The following is a 20513-nucleotide window of genomic DNA, read 5'->3' as shown; positions in this document are numbered from 1 at the left end:
CTCATCCCAAACCTAATGCATGTTCGTTTTCAAACCAGACCTCCAAAGCCAGCTTGCCAAATGGTGCCAGCCTACGCAACATAATTCATCATTGCAGAAGTGCTTTAAGATCCTTCAGTGAAAGTGCCCAGTGAAGTGTGCTTTAAAATGGTATTTCATTATAGCACAATGGGACTGCCCAGAAAACCCATGAGATTCTAACTGGAAAGCAAGGCTCCTTTCCCCTTCATTCCAGCGCCTGGTGTGCTGATGAAATGCGGGACATTTCAGGGTGGCTGAAATTTTCTGGAGATGCAAAAAGGACCTTATTTCAAAGACACAGGAGACAAGCGGGTTTCGTTGTTGTGCCTGCAGAGATATTTACGTTTTACAAAGCTACAGTTCCCAGTGTCCTTAAAACTACAGCTCCCAGGATTCTTGGTATGTATGCAGCCATAGACTGCAGCAGTGTCTGCTCTGGAAAGTTACCTGGACACTTTGGCAATATTTCCATCCCTTTTCCCGCCACTCCCTTCCTTTTCCCGATACTTTAGAGAGGGGTGGGAGATTGTTGCACACGCGGTCTAAGGGAATGCGCTGGTCCCAGCACTTTCCAGATGTGGCAAAACAAGCTCCGATGTGCAAGTATGAATTATGAACCTACAATGTTTCCTTCCCTGGCACAGTTTCCGCACCTTCTGACGCCGCCTGCTTTTACAGCACACGCAGCAGAAAGAAAACACCCAAATCATAACATAGATAGTACAAAGGGAGCATTGAGGAACTTAAGGACAGTTCAAGCACAGGCCACAGCGTTTGTGCCAGATGGAGGAGTTACTGTATTGTGTGGCCTGCAGCCCTAATACCAACTAGTGCCACTGAACAGTTTTGCTACTGCAGGAATCTGCTCACAGGTGCATCTCTAATTCACACAGTACACCCCTCCTGCTGTCCAGTCGCAGGCAAGCATGGAGCTCAGAAGGCCTGTGAACTAGCAGGTGGTAATTCTGGAAGCTTCTGGCTGCAGAAGAGGGTTCCTCCTCATTGCCCTCCTCAGCATTGCCCCTACAGCTGTTATTAGGCCCCATCCACACCATAAATTGAAAGCACTATGATGCCACTTTAAAGAGCTGTAGCTCTCCTCCCAACCCAAGAATTCTGGGAGCTGTAGTTTGTTCACGGATGCCAAGAGTTGCTAGAATACCTTTATTCCCCTCCCAGAGCTGCAATTCCCAGAGAGGTTTAACAAGCAATCCCTCTTCGTAGGGAACAGTGTTTTGCATTGGACAATAAGGAGCTGTCATAACGTGCTTTGGGCACAGCCCACTGTGGAAAAGCAGCATATAAATAAACTCATCGTCTGAGAGCCGCTGAATGCACTGTATAAAATTCATAAGTAGAGGTACCACTGTACTTTTCTCGAGTTTTCTCTTTTCTTTTCCCAGTCACCATAGAATGCTGGCTTGACTGTTGGAGGGTGAGCAGGAATGAAATGGAGTACAGTGGTACCTCGGGTTACAGATGCTTAAGGTTACAGACGCTTCAGGTTACAGACTCCGCTCACCCAGAAATAGTACCTCGGGTTAAGAACTTTGCTTCATAATGAGAACAGAAATCGTGTAGCGGCGGTGCGGCGGCAGCGGGAGACCCCATTAGCTAAAGTCAGGCATCCCCAAACTGCAGCCCTCCAGATGTTTTGGCCTACAACTCCCATGATTCCTAGATAACAGGACCAGTGGTCAGGGAAGATGGGAATTGTAGTCCAAAACATCTGGAGGGCTGAAGTTTGGGGATGCCTGGCTAAAGTGGTACCTCAGGCTAAGAACAGTTTCAGGTTAAGAACGGACTTCCAGAACGAATTAAGTTCTTAACCTGAGGTACCACTGTATCCTGAAAAGGGGGGGGGAAGCTGACTGGCTGGTATCCTGAACAGCAGCACTCCACACTGCAGCATTCTGTTGAGTGTCCTCTCTAGTTTCTTTTTTTTAAAAAAAAAAAAAGCTTGTGTGTTTTTTCCCACTGATCTGACTCTGATCTCTAGCCTAGCTATGGAGGAAATGCCTTCACCGACAACTTTCCCCGGGGGTTTCTTTAACTTTTATTTCTGACTGCAGTGGTACCTTCCCTTCTCTCCATTTTCCTGCATTTTTGTTTGTTTTTAAAGTCAGGGGGAGCTGCCAACAGTGTGTAATGTCTTTTCTTGTCAAGCAAGGTCACCAAGACATTTTGAAAAATGGGCACGATGCCACACTTACCCTTATGAGTCAGCTGTCACTGGGACAGACAATCCCAAGTGAGACTGTCAGCGCTGCAGTAGGACACCGAGTGAAGGAAAAGGTACAATAAACATTTCTGCCAGTGCTTGATGTTACTTCAGAAAATTGCAGTATCCAACAGCCTGTGTGGTATTTCATTGCAAGTGTTTGCATTCACATGCTAGTAGGGGTCATAGTTCAAAATATCTGGAGGGCACCGGATTGGGGAAGGGTGATAATAGAATAAGGGAAGAAAGGAGCACTCTGCAGTAACAGGAATTAACTCACAGCCTAATGGCAGCAATTATGAGCAGCAATAATGGGATGTACTGTAATGTGGGCTGTACGTTACATACTCCATACAAAATGCCTTGGAACATCTTGGATAGAAAACTTTTCTGTGCATGGAAATTTGAAGTAGCCATAATGATGGGTCTGATTCTGCACACATGACTTAAAATCTTAACACGAGACTCCGTCCCAAACCATTCTCTCTTTAATGGGGAAGAGGTGTGGGCTTTCTGTACTGTATCACAAAGCAGCCACTCATGAACCACTGCATTAAAGCTGAAACTAGCTCTCATGCCTGTATTGATTTCAGTTTCAACATCGTTTTAAGTCCACTCCCGACCCCAAATGCAATTTAATATTGTCAATTGAAAGAAACCGCTGGGCTAAATGATCCAGCAGGACTCTTCCTGCTTTTAGGTTCTTGTTTTTCCTCTTATTAACCCCCCTCCCCCGCCTTGCTCCTTGACTCCCAGACCTTCGCCTTCGCCTCTGCCTTGCTCATTGACCCTGCAACTGCGTGCTGCTGGACCCTCAGCCCTGCACCTGTTCCTGCTTCTACACCACCATCTTGCCTCTGGTCCTGACGCCCGCCGACCGGACCGTGACACTGTGGCTACTTCAAGCCAATGGATTCTTGTCCAAGCAGCTCAAGAACTGTTTAGTGCAGCTTGTCAGACACTTGGCTCGGTCCAAAGCCCTTCCTATTCCAAATCAGATACTTCAGGTGATTTTTCTGAAGAATAGAAACTGAGAATAGAAATCAAATGCCCATAAAGGGCAGGTATTAAATACAAACTCACAAAGACAGTGCAACACAGAAAATGTGCAGAAAACTACCATATGCTTTATGGTAGGAACTCATTATTGCTCCAACATTGATTTTGTATTTTAAAACAAGGAGAAACAAAATCAGAGTTAAAACACTACATCCTGGAGTATTTTTCTGAATTGTATTGTTCAGTCTGCAGGCAAAGGGTTAGAACCGATCCTGTTTGGTCATATGGACCAGACCTTTTATCAAGAGACAAAACAGGAAGTGACAGAAGTTCTGTTGACAAGCAGAATCTATTTTCACAGAATTGCATGGATTAGAACCCATGGATTTTATACTAAAAAACAACCAATTACAGATAGCAAGCAGTCTGTCACACAGGGATAGGGAGCCTGTGGCCCTCCAAATCTTGGTGAACTATAACTCCCATCATCCTTGATCATTGGCAATGCATGCTGGGACTGATGGGAACTTGGGAGTCTAACAAGGTCTTGGAAGCCACCTGCTTTCTATGTCCAGTCTATTCCTCAAGTTTCCTTCCCATACCCAGATTTCAGGGAGACCTCTGAAACAACAATTATAGGTCTGCTACTTTGATTTTTTCTGTTCAACTATTTTGTTCTGAATAAACCTCTTTTGGTGAAAATTTAGTCTTTGTTCTTCTTCTTGTTGTTGTTGTTGTTGTTTAGTCGTGTCTGACTCTTCGTGACCCCATGGACCAGAGCACGCCAGGCACTCCTGTCTTAGCTGTTCTACTCAGCTGCAATTATTTTCTTAAAATTTCTGTCATCTCATTTAACACCATTTTCCAAATAACGCAACGTTAAGGGTTTTCTGTGTCCCATAAACACACACTTGAAGTTATCCTGCTTTCATCTGCAATCTTATGCAAAAAATTTACTTTCTACAATGCATTAATTCCATATGAACATTGCAGTACTTGGCACTTCGATACTAGTTGATAAAAGGAATCCAGTGTTTATAATTTTCATTCCTTCCCATGCATTTGTTTCCCCAAAGTGAAAAGCTAAGGATTACAGCCTTATACCAGAACATCAATCTGATTCTTGGATACAGAATGAGCTAAAGTGCTCCCCCTTGTGGGAGCAAAGCAGCCAGCGGCACCCCAAACTTCAAGAAGATATTTGAACTAGCCAACTATGGGAGTACATTAGAAGCAAGAAGTCTTTTTGTGGGTCAGATTTTCAGTTTCATCATTATCAAGCCTGCAGTACTAGAGATTCCGATTTCCTTTTTATTGTGAGGGGCACAAAGGGGTGAAGCATGTCTACTTCTAGTAGGGACAATGGTAATTCACACAGCATAGCCTTATTATCTGCTTAAATATTGTAGACAGAAGAAAAACACACAATCACAGCTTTAACTAAAAAAAAAAAACACCACCACCAAATTTATCCCAGGTATTCGGGGCTTTATTTTTCACAGGCGAGTAACCAAAAGCCGAGTTGAAACCAGATTCCATGTGTTCATTAGATACTGTCTTTTTATACATAACAGTGCTCCACCCAGGTTTAATACTGGCAGCTAGCAATAGATTTACTTTGGGTGGGTAACTTTTCTGTACTCTTGGCCTCGAGTGGTGTGTGTATATATGTATAAGCTTCTTCGCATCAGAGCTTTTTTGCAAATGCTATAAACCGGTTGCCACTGTTTGGGCTGTGCCACAGGAGGTTAGGGCTCCCCCATCATTGACTGATAATACAGCAGAGTCTCCAGCAGAACCAGGTCAACCTCTCTCTCTTTTCCAATAAGCACACAGTAAATGATTAATTTAAAAACAGCCACCACAAACTGGAGTGTACACAACTGGTGTGTGTGTGTGTGTGTGTGCGTGTGTGTGAACAGTGGGATGAGGGGGACATGAAGAAGGCAGAAAGCAAGTTTAAAAGCATATAAATGGGAGCAAATACATTCCTTCCAGAATTCCCAACTCAAGGGTGAGAGTGCTACAGCTCTGGTGTAGAGTTCAGTGGTTATGGGGCAAAACATTCGAGTCTGACCACATCGCATATTGGGACCTGATCAAAACCCGCTTTTTTTCTAGTGGTCCGGGTTCCATTTCCATAGAAAGCACAGAGCACACACATCACTCTGAACTGAGTGTGTACGTGCCACTTTGAGATAGGATAAGCGATGGCTCTACAGAAAATGCCGCATTTCACACAATACTTGAAGACTTTTACATAACCGATATTTATCAATAGGGAAACAACATTCGTATAGGGTGCTTTCCTTTCTATGGGCATTAAAGACTGTCCACCTTCCGAGTTCACTCATGGAAGGCATTTTTAAATTCCTCCATGGAAAAAAGTACAGAGCCCAGGATTCAAAGTGCGCATCTAAAGTACATCTGTGTGCACACAGATTTATGTTTATGATGTTGGCTTCCCCTTCCAGCAGCAGTGCAGCCTCCACAGGATGCTACTTCACATGGTCCCTGGATCTTTCGGAGCAGCATTTTGGGAAGGGGGGGTGCTAAGTGTGTGTCAGGGAGTTACTGCTGGAAGAGGGAGGCTGAAAAGCCCCAATGAACACAAGGTGCATTGTTTTCCAGCCACAGTAAAATATTAACACAGCTTCTGATTCTGCACTCTTATCTATGGATATAATTAACTGTGCATGTGAGCACTAGTTTCAGCTGACAAACATGGCTTTTGGCAGCACTGGATTATAACTAGGGCCACATCTCTACCAGTGTGAGTGGGAATTTTATTACTGACTCCAGCAGTCATATTTCTATGTGTTGCAGGCTCTGAAAAACAGGAAAGGCTCTTTGGGAGAATGGGCATTATTAACACTAAACTGAAGAGTGTGAAATGTTCATTCAGAACAGCCTTAACATTTTCTGACTTTGGTCTTGAATAAATAGAAAAACACACACATACACATTGGTCTCTCTTGAGTAACTGACTCTAAAGGGATTAAGACAGAAAACTAAGTGACCTTGAGCATCAACCAAAACAAAAACAAAAAACCAACCCATTTGGAAATTATGCAGCATGCTAAGAATACACGGATGTAAAAGTACACATATTTCAAAATATGATCCAGAAAACAACATTTGTCAACGGGGAAAGTTCCAGACATGTCTATTTTCCCCAGGCTGGTAACATTTAGCACAGTTGCAGCAAATAGGATATAGCAGCTTTTGATGCAAGAGTTTGCACATTCATGATTGAAAAGAAAAACAGAGCTTTCCATGGATTAGCAGCTGCATACTGAGCGCATTCAAAAAGCTGATCCTTTGTGGCACATAAGAAGTCATGGATTATGGTGGTCTTTTTTCTATTTACAGTCACTTTGCTTGTACGCTGAAGTTCTTTACAATGCTTCATATCTTGCAGTGCGTATCCCATGACATTATCACAGCAAGCAGCTCTTCCCAGCTGAAGCGCGATGGAAAGGATGTGGGTTCTCACTTAACCGGTCACCTTAGCCATGTCTTTTGGAGTAAGCAGCCCCACAACTTGATTGGCACACGCAAATAAAGACCAACTAAACACAGAAAGCAGAATCTATGCAAAACTGGCTTAATCCCAACAGCTTTAAGATTTGGGGGTTCAATACTTCATTATTATGATTATTTCATTTCTTGGGAGTGATGCTGTGAGACCAATTTTCCAATGGGTGGGGGAATTAAAAAACAAACAAACCAGGGAACAAAAACTGCTGAAGCATTCTGTAAAACTGACCCCTGGAAGAAGAGGACTTGGTTTGTATAGATGTGGGGGTTTTTTTAAGTGTTACACCACAATAATACAAGGGACATTGTATCATCCATGGGTAAGCTGCTGTGTTAGGCCAGGCAGAGATTTGCAAAGCTTTAAGTATGAATTTTGGTTTATAATTTGGATCATTTTGCTGCTGTTGGGAGCTTAGGCCTTTCAAGAGAAAAGAACAGTGTAGCTGCAGTGATGATAAACATACAGGAAACAGTGGAGATGTTAGAAAATAAACTATATATATATATATATATATATATATATATATATATATATATATGCGCCAATGGCTCTGGGCCTGTCTTCCTGCCCATAAGGGCTGACATAGCCCTGATTGTGTAACAGAATGTCGTGAACACAATGAACATTTAGCAGGGTTACAAAATTATAAAAATGACCTGAACAAAAATCATGAACGTACTTTTTAATACTTAGCGCCCTGCTGACCGAAATATGGAACTGTTGATTTTCCTGGGGGGGAAATCTAACAGCACAGAAAAGCTTAGGTGTCAGAATGAGAACAAAGGAAGAGCATCTTTTAGTCAAAAAGGTTCTGTTGAAAACAAACAAGAATGTAAAAAGCCCACAACTGAAAAACAAACAAAAAACAACAACTGGTTGCCAGTTAACTTGGAGTTATCGTCCTCAGTTAAAGAAAGGCCTTCAGAAGGCATCCACACACTACTTGAACAAAGACTATCACAGGAACCCTTCAGGAACAAGCAACTATTTTGCCTTTAAACATATTACTACAGTTTGGAGTGTCGAGTGCAGAAGATTTGAGCCAATGGATGGCAAGTGACGGCAGCGAATGATTTGCGATACACAGGTGAGCTCCATGTTAACAAGGTCCAAGGACTCTGGTTGCTGAAGATGTTGTCCCCGTCTCCTCCGCCTATTCTCTTGTCGACCTTCAAGCAGGGATTTCAGAACCAGGCCCAGTTTTGCTTCTTTGCTCTCAGAGGCACACTTCTGGAACAAATCTAGAAACTGATTCTCTCTCTTTCTCCTTCTCTCTTGTCTGCCTCTCTATCTCTTGCCAATTCCATTGGTTACTTTTGTTTTTGAATGGCGATTCCTCCTCCTAGATGAATGGCTCTCGCTGTTGCTTGAGTGTTTGGGCGGACTGTCTTCCATTCCTAACAAGCAAGTCACACACACACACACACACACACACACACACACACACACACACAGGTGAGATGTGGTTATTTTAAAGAGCATCTTTTCTTACCGGCAAATGTAAATCTCTGGATTTATTAACGCATACTACGACATTTTAGTTGAAACCGGTATGCCATCTAGTGGCTTAACTCCCAAATTATATTCCCCCAATTATATCACCTGTTAAGAAAACTGTTTACCTACAGTGTAACATAGCTGTCTCAACTCTTTCTTCAGTCTTGATATTAAGCTAGCTAGCAAGTGGAAACACTAGGTGCTGGAGCAGGACTCTGGGGCAGAATAACTCTATAGACCAGTGTTTCCCAAACTTGGGCATCCCGCTTTTTTTGGACTTCAATTCCCATTTTCCCTGCTCACTGGTCTTGCTAGCTAAGGATGATGGGAGTTGTAGTCCAAAAACAGGTGGAGACCCAAGCTTGGGAAACAACGACCTATAGGTTTGCAAGGCAGAAGCTGTGGGTGAGATCCTGGTCCCCACACTCTGCTTCCCAAACCCTGTGAAAATCTAGTGGGTGTGCATGTGAACTTTTGAGGATCCTCAAGAGTGAGGGGTAGGAGATGAGAGCAGGGCACAACTGTAGGCAGACGGGACACTGCTGTTGGTGGGATGGGGAAGAGATAAAGAGAAAGGCTGAGAAGAAAGAAAGCAGAACAAACTCTTTACTCAGCCAACCCCCAGGAACTGCAGCGAGCTTCTTTGCAGAGGCATCAAGCAGTAGAATTTTAGCTGTGTGATTCCACATTTAGCTGTGTGATTCCACCAAACTAACAGGACACATTTATCATGCAGTTGAGCGTGCCTACCTGGACACCTGCATGGAGAAGTCTGGTCGCCATGAGAACACAGTTGCTTTGGCCACTTCTCTTGGGTGAGAAGCAGCTGCATGGATGTCAGATCAGGACAGGGATGGGAATCAGCTGGGACCTCTTTCTCAACACATGGCAGCGCTCAACCCGTGTGCTTTTTGTTTTTTTTGTCACCCTGCAGTGCGTAGCATAAGGAGGTGGCTAGGTTTGAAGGCGAGACTTTCTCCTTGGGCTGCCAAAGCAGCCGATCAAACCCCAGGTTCCAAATTTAGAAGCTTTAACATTGAGAAGCTTTGGGAGGAATTCAACGCAGAGCTAAAATTTCTCCAGCGGCATGGGAATTTCTGCTTGCCCGGTGGAGCAATTTCCCCTCTCCTCCCTGCACACTGTCCTGGAGATTCTTCTGACAGCCCCAAAGCCAATTTGGGGGGGGGTGAAGAAGAGGAAGGGGAGCCCCGCTACACCAGCAGAATTCCTTGAGCACGCTTCTGTAAGTGTGGGGGGTCCGTTAGTTTAATCCAGGCATCCCCCAACTTCGGCCCTCCAGATGTTTTGGACTACAATTCCCATCTTCCCTGACCACTGGTCCTGTTAGCTAGGGATCATGGGAGTTGTAGGCCAAAACATCTGGAGGGCTGCAGTCTGGGGATGCCTGGTTTAATCCAACCCTTCATTAAGATTAAATAAACCACAAAGAATGGCAAAGGAAAACAAGGAAGGAGTGGATGGTGGCATTAACGGACAGAAACGTGTAGAAGATAAAACAACATAATTTAACACAGATGATGCCGGGAAAATTAGGGAACAAGGGAAAGGAACACTGGAGCCAAAAGTGGAAAAGGAAATAAACTCCCCAACAACAAAAAAAACTTATCCCCAACATCCAGGCAGCATGTTTAATATACCTTGGATGGGGTGTCAGAACAGTATTTGGAGCAAGAATACATTTTTTAAAAATGGGAGGGCGGAGAGAGAGAGAGAGAGAGAGAGAGAGAGAGAGAGAGAGAGAAGGAAAAGGATTCTGTGGTCACTAAGCATGTTCAGCCCTAACTGGGCTGCTTCTTGGAGGGCTCCTCCCTCTTTAGAGTTCCCTCACACCTCAAAAATATTTCTTGAACTTTTGCAAACGTTGTGGTTCCCCCAAATCTGCCCCCTTTGTGTGGGTGGTGCTACGTCAGCTGCGATTCAGAGAACTGAGATGCCCGTTAGCATATACGATTCAGTTTTAGACTATTTTAATTCGATCCCCTTAACAACTAAACACAAGAAAGAAAACATGCTGGTATGTTTCAAAAACCTAAATAAAATATACAAATGATCGTCATTTATTAATTTATAAAACCACTTGCCAAAATGGAATAGGCCACTAAAGCTGAAAAATATAAAGAAAAAAAAATGTTTTCAGCACTGTAATATTTTGTAAGAAAAGTTTATTTTGTTTAGAATTTTTATAGATTTCAAGGAAGTTTCTAAAAGATGGGGGAAAGGAATTGCCTGGAAATTGTATTAAGGGATCATATTACAGAAAAAAATGTGTTTTCATATAATGTAGAAGAAACACGTGTATAGAAAAAAGATTACATAGAGCTTTAAAAAGTATGTTGAAAATCAGAAGGAAAAATCTGTGTTAGTAAATGTTCTCTCTCTATATGTATATAGAAACAAGTGTTTCACTTACAATAAAATTTCAATTTTGTGACAAAGAACAACTGCTATATAAAGTGTGGGCTATTAAAATGCTCAACAGCAATTTTGTTTCATCCCCCCACTCCATATTGATGTAAGGACGGAGGGGCCTAGATCCAAGGAACCAGACAAATGTATCTGCATGCCAAAGAGGGCTTGAACTTGGGTTTCACAAACGGCAGCCCTACCCTGTAGCATCCCAACTCACAAAATGGGATGGGGATGCATTTCTTCAAAGAAGAAAGTCAAACTTCCAATGGGCATGAACGTTAGAGCATCTGAAATAGCTCCTTCAATCCCAGCCAATTTCACTATACAGCTGGGATGGGGATCATGTGGGCCTCAGAGGACTACAGCTTTCATTGTCCCTCACCGTGGACCACGGTGGCTGGAGCCGTCCAACAACAAGTGGTACAGGTACTCCACAGGTACTCCATCCCCCTGATTCAGAAGAGAGAGCAAGCCTCAATGCATAAGCAGGCATGAAGAGATCAATGAAGACCCAAGCCAAGTGTGATGTTCCCTTTGTTCGTCTCTTCTCTTTTGAGCCACTGTTTCCAGCGTGAATTATTTTTAATGTTAAACACAAGGCCACTGTTCACGATCCTTTACCTGCGTGTCTTTGAGGTGGCTTATAAGTGCCGGCGTTAGTACAGTGGTGCCTCGCTAGACGAATTTAATTCGTTCCACAGGTCTTTTCTTATAACGGAAAATTCGTCTAGCGAATCCCATAGGAATGCATTGGATTATTTTTTTTTGATTTTTTTTTTTGCCCATAGGAACGCATAAATTGAATTTCAATGCATTCCTATGGGAAACCGCAATTCGCTAGACGAATTTTTCGTAAAACGCATTCGTCTAGCAAGGCAGCCTCCACTAGAAAAATCCTTCCGTTAAGCGAAAATTTAGTTAAGCGGGGCATTCGTTAAGCGAGGCACCACTGTATAAGGGCGCAAACCCTCAGAGCATCTCTGGCGCGTGACCCTTTCCCCGTCGCCACACTCATCGGTGGCGCCATGGTGATGATGCCTGTCCTTGCTGTGGTGAGGCTCCTGGGGACCTTGTAGGCTGGAAATGCCACCTACTTACCCTAGAACCAGGGAGAATGCTACAAAAAGCACTGAGTGCCCCAGAATCTTCAGTGCCCTAGAACTAAAGTGCCCTGGAATCTTAAGGCTGACACTAGACCTATGAAGCCCAGTTGCTGCTTCACACCACTTGGGGTGCCCATTTTTCTAGGCATCGTGTACTGGCATGCTGCTGAAAAGTGGTCTATTAAACCAAATAAATAAATAAATAAGAGGGCCATTAAAAAAGCAACTTGGGAATTCAGCCAAGAAAGCTGCTGAAAAGGAAACAACTAGGGTGGGTAAGGGAGGGAGATGTTTGTATATCTGTGTGTGTGAGAGAGAGTGGACACCCACACCCATATATCTCCAAGGACTATTTGGCTGGGACAGAATGTACCATACAAACCACCAGTACCTCTAGTAAACTTAGAGTTAAGCCAGGAAGCATCTGGGATGTAGGAGCTGTCTTCACTTTCTGACAGCGTCTGTGGAGACAAAGAGGGATCATCGTGGGGCTTCCGCCTTTGCAATTATCTATGCTTATTGCCTCCAAACTCTATTAAATGTGCTTTATGCAGAGTCAAACACTATACACAGGGCATTTCCCTCTTGCCTTCTTTCTAACGTACACACTGGGCTATACAGGTCTAACAGCTAGGAGGGGAGAGAGAAAGGTCCACTGCACTTTGTTATGTAACCCAAACCTCCTTCCGGTGCTTGGCATTCCCATCTGCCCTTCCGCCCAGGTGCAATGACAATTAAAAAAAACTGCTCTTCCAGCTGTAAGACTGCAATGATAGGGATGGCTACACAGCAGGGAGTTAGTTGGGTCTGACTTCTGCTTAAGCAATGCAAGTCTTCCTGCAAAGAGTGGGCTTGTTAAATTTATGCATGGAAAAATGCCATGTTTCCCCTCATCTACATGGTGCTCAACACCATGTCAGCAGGGGTATGATAGAAGGGATAATTTCCATCCTTTTTTGGCAACAGAGCACCCACGTAGGATTTATTGAGGTGCACGAAATCATGAGCCAAGAGCACCCGTTTAGTGAGGAGGGAAGGTGTTGCAAGATCAAGTTACTATTCTTTGGGAGCGTAATAAGACTGGCTAGATCTACAATTCAGAGCTCAAGAACCCTGCTGCATCACGCCAAAAGGACCACTGAATTCAGCATCCTGAGTCCACTGGACCAAAAGCCTTTCAGTCTGCAGAAGGCAAAATCCGGACCCAACCCGTTAGAAATAACCAAAATCAATGCTCTTATAATAAAATGCCTTTTTTGGTCATTTCTCCTCTATATCAAAGAGCGGACCTTAGAATCTTGACACCTTACCCTCCCCAAGCTTTGGCAAAATAGACTTTTAACATGGCTTCCACACCAGCAGCTTTCAAAATGTGCCTTGTGCCCAGTTAAGCATTACCTTTTCTCGCTGTCCGTAGTGGTCTGCATACCAAACCATTCCATATAAACATAGGAAAGTAGTAACGGCCTACAACATTGGGGGAAAGGAATGAAAAGGAGGAAGAAGAGTCAAAACCTACCAGCTTCTACATTAATTCCTTTATTATTTCAGGGCACCACACTCCATTTTCAACAAGTTCCCTCAGGATGACTTACAATGCATCGCTGGCCCATGGAGGTGAACAATGTTGATGAACACTGAGCCTCTCTTCCTAGTGTATACATAGTACCTATTTATACCGTACTACAAACATTTTTATTTTACACTACCACCATGAACAGGGAGGGCTATCACCCCATAAAAACAAACAAACCGAAACACAACTATGTATATGAATTTTAGGACTGAATTCTATACTGGAGGCCTGCTGCTTAAGAGGCTATAGCAAATATTTGGAATCTCTGGCCTGCGAGGTATACTCTCATCTGTGAATGCTTCTTTTCTTGTCTGGATGGAGGATAGAGGTTACTGGGTAATGGTAAAATTCACATCGAAGGCTCTGTCCATTTTTCCTCTGGCCCCACACACCATTGGCATGTGGTCCCCGAAAGGCTGCCCAGAAGAGCGTGAGAAAAGTCCATCCCTGGCTATAGAATTTGGCAGAAGCTTCACTATGTCAGCAGAGCACCAGATATGCCACAGCTGGGATAGATTTCTTGGTGGAGGAATCCGCCACTTCAATTGTTATTTTTAAGCAATTCGTCTAGGTTAAACATTGCAGCCCTGGTCACAAAATTGTGTTAATGGGTAGATTCCCGCTTACATTTAGCCAATGGCCAAAGAGACATGGCAACTAACACGGTTGTCGTACCAAAGAGGAAGACCTAAGGAGCAAAGCATTGTGCAAAATAAAGAGCCACTTACCACACAAAGGAGCCAAAACACAACATATAATATCTGTGTTTTGGAGAAGAGGTCTTGACCAAATTTGATGCACACAATAGCTTCCAGGAAACCAATAACTCTGAGGGAATGGCAAAAGAAGTACAGACTGGTTTTAATTTAAGAGCATGCTATAATATCTTCATTGGGGGGGGGTCGGGGGTGTTTGCATGATTTTGTGAGCTGGTTTATAAATTTCTCTCATGGGTGGGTGGGGGGAATAACCTTAGAGCATAGCTGCCAAGTTTTCGCTTTTCTCGCGAGGAAGCCTATTCAGCATAAGGGAAAATCCCTGTAAAAAAGGGATAACTTGGCAGCTAGGCCTTAGAGGCCCATCCATAAAACAGCTCCCTTTTGAAAGCCTTTAAAATAAATCCTCTACCTTGGGTCAGGCTCCGTCCCCCTTTAACAAAAACTCCTTCCATTTTTTTGTTACAACTTTGCTCCACTTAATAAACAACCCCTTTGAGCATTTTTATATCTTAGTCAGAGCTGCTTTGTAATGCAAAGAATATACATGGGCTAGAATGGTAATTTGCATTATAAATGCCTCCATTTCTGTATTATCAGCAGGCGAATGGCAACATAAATAGTATGTTGTGAATGTGTGAACATGCCATGAGAGGAAGAGACTAGCTTCTGTTAGTCAATAAAAGTGGTATCTGGTGGCGTCATAGTTCAATAGTAGATCACATGCTATGCATGCAGGGAGTCCTGGGTTTAATTCCTAGTATCCCCCATTATAATGGGGGACCCAGGTGGCGCTGTGGGTTAAACCACTGAGCCTAGGGCTTGCCAATCAGAAGCTCGGCGGTTTGAATCCCTGCGACGGGGGGAGCTCCCGTTGCTCAATCCCTGCTCCTGCCAACCTAGCAGTTCGAAAGCACGTCTAAGTGCAAGTAAATAAATAGGTACCGCTACAGCGGGAAGGTAAATAGTGTTTCCATGCACTGCTCTGGTTTGCCAGAAGCGGCTTTGTCATGCTGGCCACATGACCTGGAAGCTGTACGCCGGCTCCCTCGGCCAATAACGCGAGATGAGCGTGCAACCCCAGAGTCGGTCACAACTGGACCTAATGGTCAGTGGTCCCTTTACCTTTACCTTTTATCCCCCATTATAATAGGGATGGAGAACCTATGGCTACAGTTAGCATGGCCAATGGTTGGGGTGACGGGAGAACTCCGGGTATAGGGCAGTATATAAATTCAATAAATAAACAAGTAAACATTTCAACAACTTCTCGAGGACCACAGATTCCCTAACCCTGTTTTAATTTTTTTAAAGAATGCATAAGTTTCTAATTCTCATGTTTATGATGATTTCAAAAGCCAGAGGGGTAGCTGAATAAAGTTTCTAGCGATGGAGGTCTTGCACAGAGCCTTGCCTCTCTCTGGGATGATCTAGTACAAGTGGCAGGATAAAATTATGCAAAACAGGAGAAATTTGCATGATTTATATGGGTTTCAAAATCCATGTTTTCTTAATGAAGAATTTAAATTATGGAATTTCATTTTTCTTTCTCTCTCTTTCCTTTTTAAGCATACTGTGTGCACACATGCATACCGGCCATTATTTCTCTTAGAGCAGAGGTCAGCAAACTTTTTCAGCAGGGGCCGGTCCACTGTCCCTCAGACCTTGTGGGGGGCCGGACTATATTTTGGGGAAAAAATGAACGAATTCCTATGCCCCACAAATAACCCAGAGATGCATTTTAAATAAAAGGACACATTCTACTCATGTAAAAACACCAGGCAGGCCCCACCAATATGTAACCCAGAGATGCATTTTAAATAAAAGGACACATTCTACTCATGGAAAAACATGCTGATTCCCGGACCGTCCCCGGGCCAGATTTAGAAGGCGATTGGGCCACATCTGGCCCCCGGGCCTTAGTTTGGGGAGCCCTGTCTTAGAGCTTCCTTTTTTTTCTTCCTTGTGTATTTTACAAGGATTTCACTGGATGAGCAAGTTCATTTAACTTACGATTTAAGATTACGCTTAAGGAAGGGAGCCTAATCCTTCTGGCAAGACACTAAGCAGCTTTCGCCAGATAGATGAAAATTCAGTTTACCACATAAAAAAAAACCCCAGTGAGATACCAGTAACTTGTCTGTTACATTAACTGTCTCTGATTATATTTGTGTCTTGAGCTCCCTGAAGCAAGAGACGATCTGAACTGATGCAGGATTAAAATCCAACTCCCTGCCCTTGCTTTGTAACAGAGAGCATCAGGCAATCAAAGAGCTATGGCCAGTAGTAAAAATGGGAACTGTAGTCCCATTTACTTCTACTAAGCATTGCGCAAGTATTTACGGGTGCATCTTACTTGCACATCTTTATGTTTTTTTAAATTCAAAAGCCATTATTTAGAAATAAAGACAGACCTCTTAATTCAGACCTTTCTCATATTCTCTTTCCTCTTGTCTGGTTTTTAAAAAAACCATTTGCCAATTGCTTTCATTCCCTCCCCTCCTGTCTTCCTCACACCACTGCCAAAATTTAGACCTTTGGGGTAAGGGATCTGTCCCATTCCCACCAACCTTCTGTTAACATATTAAGGGGCACACACAGTGAAGGTGTTAAAATAAAAAAGAAACGGGTGGAAGACTTGCCCCCAAATCCAGGTGCCAGGCTATTTGTTCCACTTCTTCTCTAAAAGTTATGGCTGTAATCCTTATATACTACCTGAAGGTCCCACTGAACTCAACAGAACTCTGAGAATACAACTACAACAGGCATGTCAAACATGCGGCCCTCCAGATGTTTTGGCCTACAACTCCCATGATCCCTAGCTAGCAGGACCAGTGGTTGGGGAAGATGGGAATTGTAGTCCAAAACATCTGGAGGGCCGCATGTTTGACATGCCTGAACTACAACAATATACTATTAAAGGCTCCATTCAAAGCATTCTAAAATGACAACAAAGCAAACCTTAGTCTAGATATACTACAGTCTATCTTTCAATTTAGAAATGAGGGATCTGGCACAAAATAAGCACGGAATACTGCCAAGTAAAAGCAAGTTATGTAGCAAAGGTGGTTCTCAGCCCTTAGCTCTGAATTTCTCTAAGGCACTTGCAGCAGAATGGATGTTTCCTGCATTGGACTTAGTCACACCTTGCTTCAGTCCCCTGAAGCGTTAGCTGTATGCAGCCTGGATTACTGTAATACACTCTATGTTGGGGTTGCTGCTTTACCTGGTCTGGAAGTTTCAAGCGGTGCAACATGCAGCAGCAAGAACATTTCTAGGAGCTGGACGCTTCAATTGCACCTATGCTGCACTAGTGACTTGGGCTGCCTATCATAGCTGCCAAGTTTTCCCTTTTCTCGCGAGGAAGCCTATTCAGCATAAGGGAAAATCCCTGTAAAAAAGGGATAACTTGGCAGCTATGCTGCCTATGTCTTTCCAGGTCCAATGTAAGGGGCTGGTAATAGCCCTTAATACCCTAGAGAGTCTGGGGGCAGACTGGACCTCTCCAAGCTTTAAGAGTGGCATACGGGGGTCCAGCTTTTTGGTCCACCCATGAAAGAAGTTAAGCTAGTAAATCCTGAGACAGGGCCTTGTACTTTTGGAACACCCACTGTAAGGGTGACCCCCATCATCCTGACATCCACCTCGTCAAGTACAGAGAGCCCCAGTGGTTCTGAAGCAGCCAGAGGGGGAGGGAGAGACTCGGAGGAGGAGAGAAATCAGAGGGAGCAACAATGGGGGCAGAGGGATGCAGGCAGACACTTAGGGATGCTGCAGAGCCAGGGAACCGACCGCTGAGGGAGGAAGCTGAAAGGACATCACTCCTTCCGGTGCCAGAAGTAAGGAGAGCGCCGCAACGCAGGTCAAGGGGGCGGCGTTTTGGGGTGCCCAGACTACTTTGCTGGCGTAGAGACAGACGTACGCCACTGCCGAATTCTGATTCAGGATGAGAGGCCATGTTTTAAGCTGTCTCTACACTGTAAATAAATAGCACAATAAATGTCTTTGAAGACAAACTTGACTCCGGCGGAGTTACTCCAGAGTAGCCACGACGACCCTCTGACACCCACCCTCAGAGAAAGCACAAATGAGCCTTTAAGAGACCAATAAAGACTTTTCTGTTCCATTCAGCGTTTGGATGATTTATTTTTGTGCTGTGTTTTAATAACTGTTTTATCTGCTGCTCTGATTTTGGCTTTGTTTCTTTCATGTGATTTTAGTAACATGGTTTTAGTATACCGTTATTATGTTGGGCTGCGTTGGAAATGAAACGACCCTAAAAAGGTGGCCTACCCTTTCCTGTTTAATTTTAATGCCAGTGGTGTTGTTCAACAAATAGTACATAGGAAAGCAGGCTTCTTCTTCTTCTTTGCCAAAAGTGGAGCAAAATTACGAATGAGACTTGGAGGATGGATCTGGCATGAAGTAAGTGATGACATGGGAATGTTCCTAAGCATGGCCAAGTCAACTGATTAAATTAGCCTGTTTAATTTTGCCAGGGGCATAAAGCAGCAGTTTAGAAGTCCCTCAGGGCCTATTAGCTCAGCGTGACCTTCTCCACAAGGGCAGACTATGCTGATCTGAACACTGCTATTTTTGTAACCTCATGAGCTGGAAAACTTCCTTTGAAAGGCTTGGATTTCTACACCAATTTGTTTCCCTTTCTCTTATGTTGTGTGCAGGAGAGAAAACAATCGGTTCCAGAGGATCACAGAAAGCTGGAAATAGCCTGGGGGTCATCTAGTTCATACCAAACCAGATTTCTTCACACACCAATATGCTCTGCCCCATTCCCCCCCCCAAGAATTCATGTGACAGAGTGCCACAAACAGAACCAACCGAGACTGTGTGCACACTGTCCATTTAAGGTACATTTAAAGCACAGGACTTCCCCCAAAGAATTCTGGGAAATGTAGTTTCTTAAGGGTGCTGGTTCTGTAGTTTCTTAATTGATGCTTTTGAATTATGGTGCTGGAGGAGACTCTTGAGAGTCCCATGGACTGCAAGAAGATCAAACCTATCCATTCTGAAGGAAATCAGCCCTGAGTGCTCACCGGAAGGACAGATCCTGAAGCTGAGGCTCCAATACTTTGGCCACCTCATGAGAAGAGAAGACTCCCTGGAAAAGACCCTGATGTTGGGAAAGATTGAGGGTTGGACAGTGTTCTTGAAGCTACCAACATGAGTCTGACCAAACTGCAGGAGGCAATGGAAGACAGGAGTGCCTGGCATGCTCTGGTCACGAAGTCGGACATGACTAAACGACTAAACAACAACAAGTACTTTTAAGCTCAAAGACCGCTCCAAGGCCTATCTAGTCCAGCATCCTGTTCTCATAGTGGCCAATCCGATGCCTATGGGAAGCCTTGTTGTTTCATCATTGACATAAAAGTAAAACATAGCTTATTAAATTGCTTCCATGTGGGTCTAATATTGTCATTTTTTTAAATATTTCGTATTTGATATTGGATCAGGACCTGTATAAAAATCCCCTATTGTATTGTTTATAAATGATTTAAATTTGCCCCGGTGATAAAAAAAGTGGATGATTTTTTAAAGTGTCAGGGAAGACGCTGGAAGTGTCATTCATTTTAACTCATTCAGTCCAAACCTGCCAGGCATCCTCATTTTGGCTAAGCTATGCTTACCTGCCAATCACCTGATGCATAGGCAGGTAGAAAGAAATACAAAATAATATGTTTTCTCATTTTGCATTTTTCTATTGTGAACTGCCCTGGGATCTTTGAATGAAGGACTGAATAATAATAATAATAATAATAATAATAATAATAATAATAATAACAACAACAACAACAACAACAACAACAACGATGATGATGATGCAGGGCCAAAAGGGACTTCAGAAGCACTGCATACTTATCCCCTATTAGTGGGACTTCAAAGTGCAGTGCAGGGCTGTTTGCAACTCCCTTTGAAAATAGTCTCGTGCTGTGCTTTAAAGTCTTGATAATCAGCTGACTATTGGGGCTTCAAAGCACCACACCAGTCTCTTTGCAATTCCCAGGGTGGCAATTTGGAGTCCCTATGATCAGCTGATTGTTGGGACTTCAAAGCACCACCCTGATGTTGGGAAAGATGGAGGGCACTAGGAGAAGGGGACGACAGGGGACGAGATGGTTGGACAGTGTTCTCGAAGCTACCAACGTGAGTTTGACCAAACTGCGGGAGGCAGCGGAAGACAGGAGTGTCTGGCGTCCATGGGGTCACGAAGAGTCGGACACGACTAAACAACTAAACAACAACAAGGGTGCTGGGAATGGTCAGCTCTGTTAGGGCTTTGGGAATTTTAATATCTATAGAGCTTTGAGAGAGACTGCCTCCCCTCTCCCCCCAGTGTTACGTTATGTTTTTCTATTAAATACTGTAATTGTTGAAATATTACTAAAAT

The 20513-nt window shown here is 43.7% G+C and overlaps 1 protein-coding gene across 2 annotated transcripts in view; it reads right to left on the bottom strand.

Moving 5' to 3' along the window:
• Window positions 1–4708: 4708 nt before the first annotated feature.
• Window positions 4709–20513, bottom strand: part of PTDSS1 (phosphatidylserine synthase 1) — a 41748-nt gene continuing 25943 nt past the window's right edge. Inside the window, exons 10-13 of one of the 2 annotated variants that reach the window (XM_035124756.3) lie at window positions 14117–14216; window positions 13211–13279; window positions 12204–12273; window positions 4709–8179 (exon numbers count right to left, since the gene is read on the bottom strand). In XM_035124756.3, coding sequence (XP_034980647.1) covers window positions 8070–8179; window positions 12204–12273; window positions 13211–13279; window positions 14117–14216 — 349 coding nt within the window. In that variant the 3' untranslated portion in view covers window positions 4709–8069. Of the gene's footprint in view, window positions 8180–10445; window positions 11160–12203; window positions 12274–13210; window positions 13280–14116; window positions 14217–20513 lie in introns of those variants that run through there. The other variant, XM_088675728.1, reaches the window with a different exon arrangement.

Source organism: Zootoca vivipara, chromosome 8 (assembly GCF_965207765.1).
Source record: "Zootoca vivipara chromosome 8, rZooViv2.hap1.1, whole genome shotgun sequence".
NCBI classification, from domain to species: Eukaryota; Metazoa; Chordata; class Lepidosauria; order Squamata; family Lacertidae; genus Zootoca; species Zootoca vivipara.
Note: the sequence above shows the minus strand (reverse complement) of the source record. Positions and strands in the feature narration are given on the sequence as shown.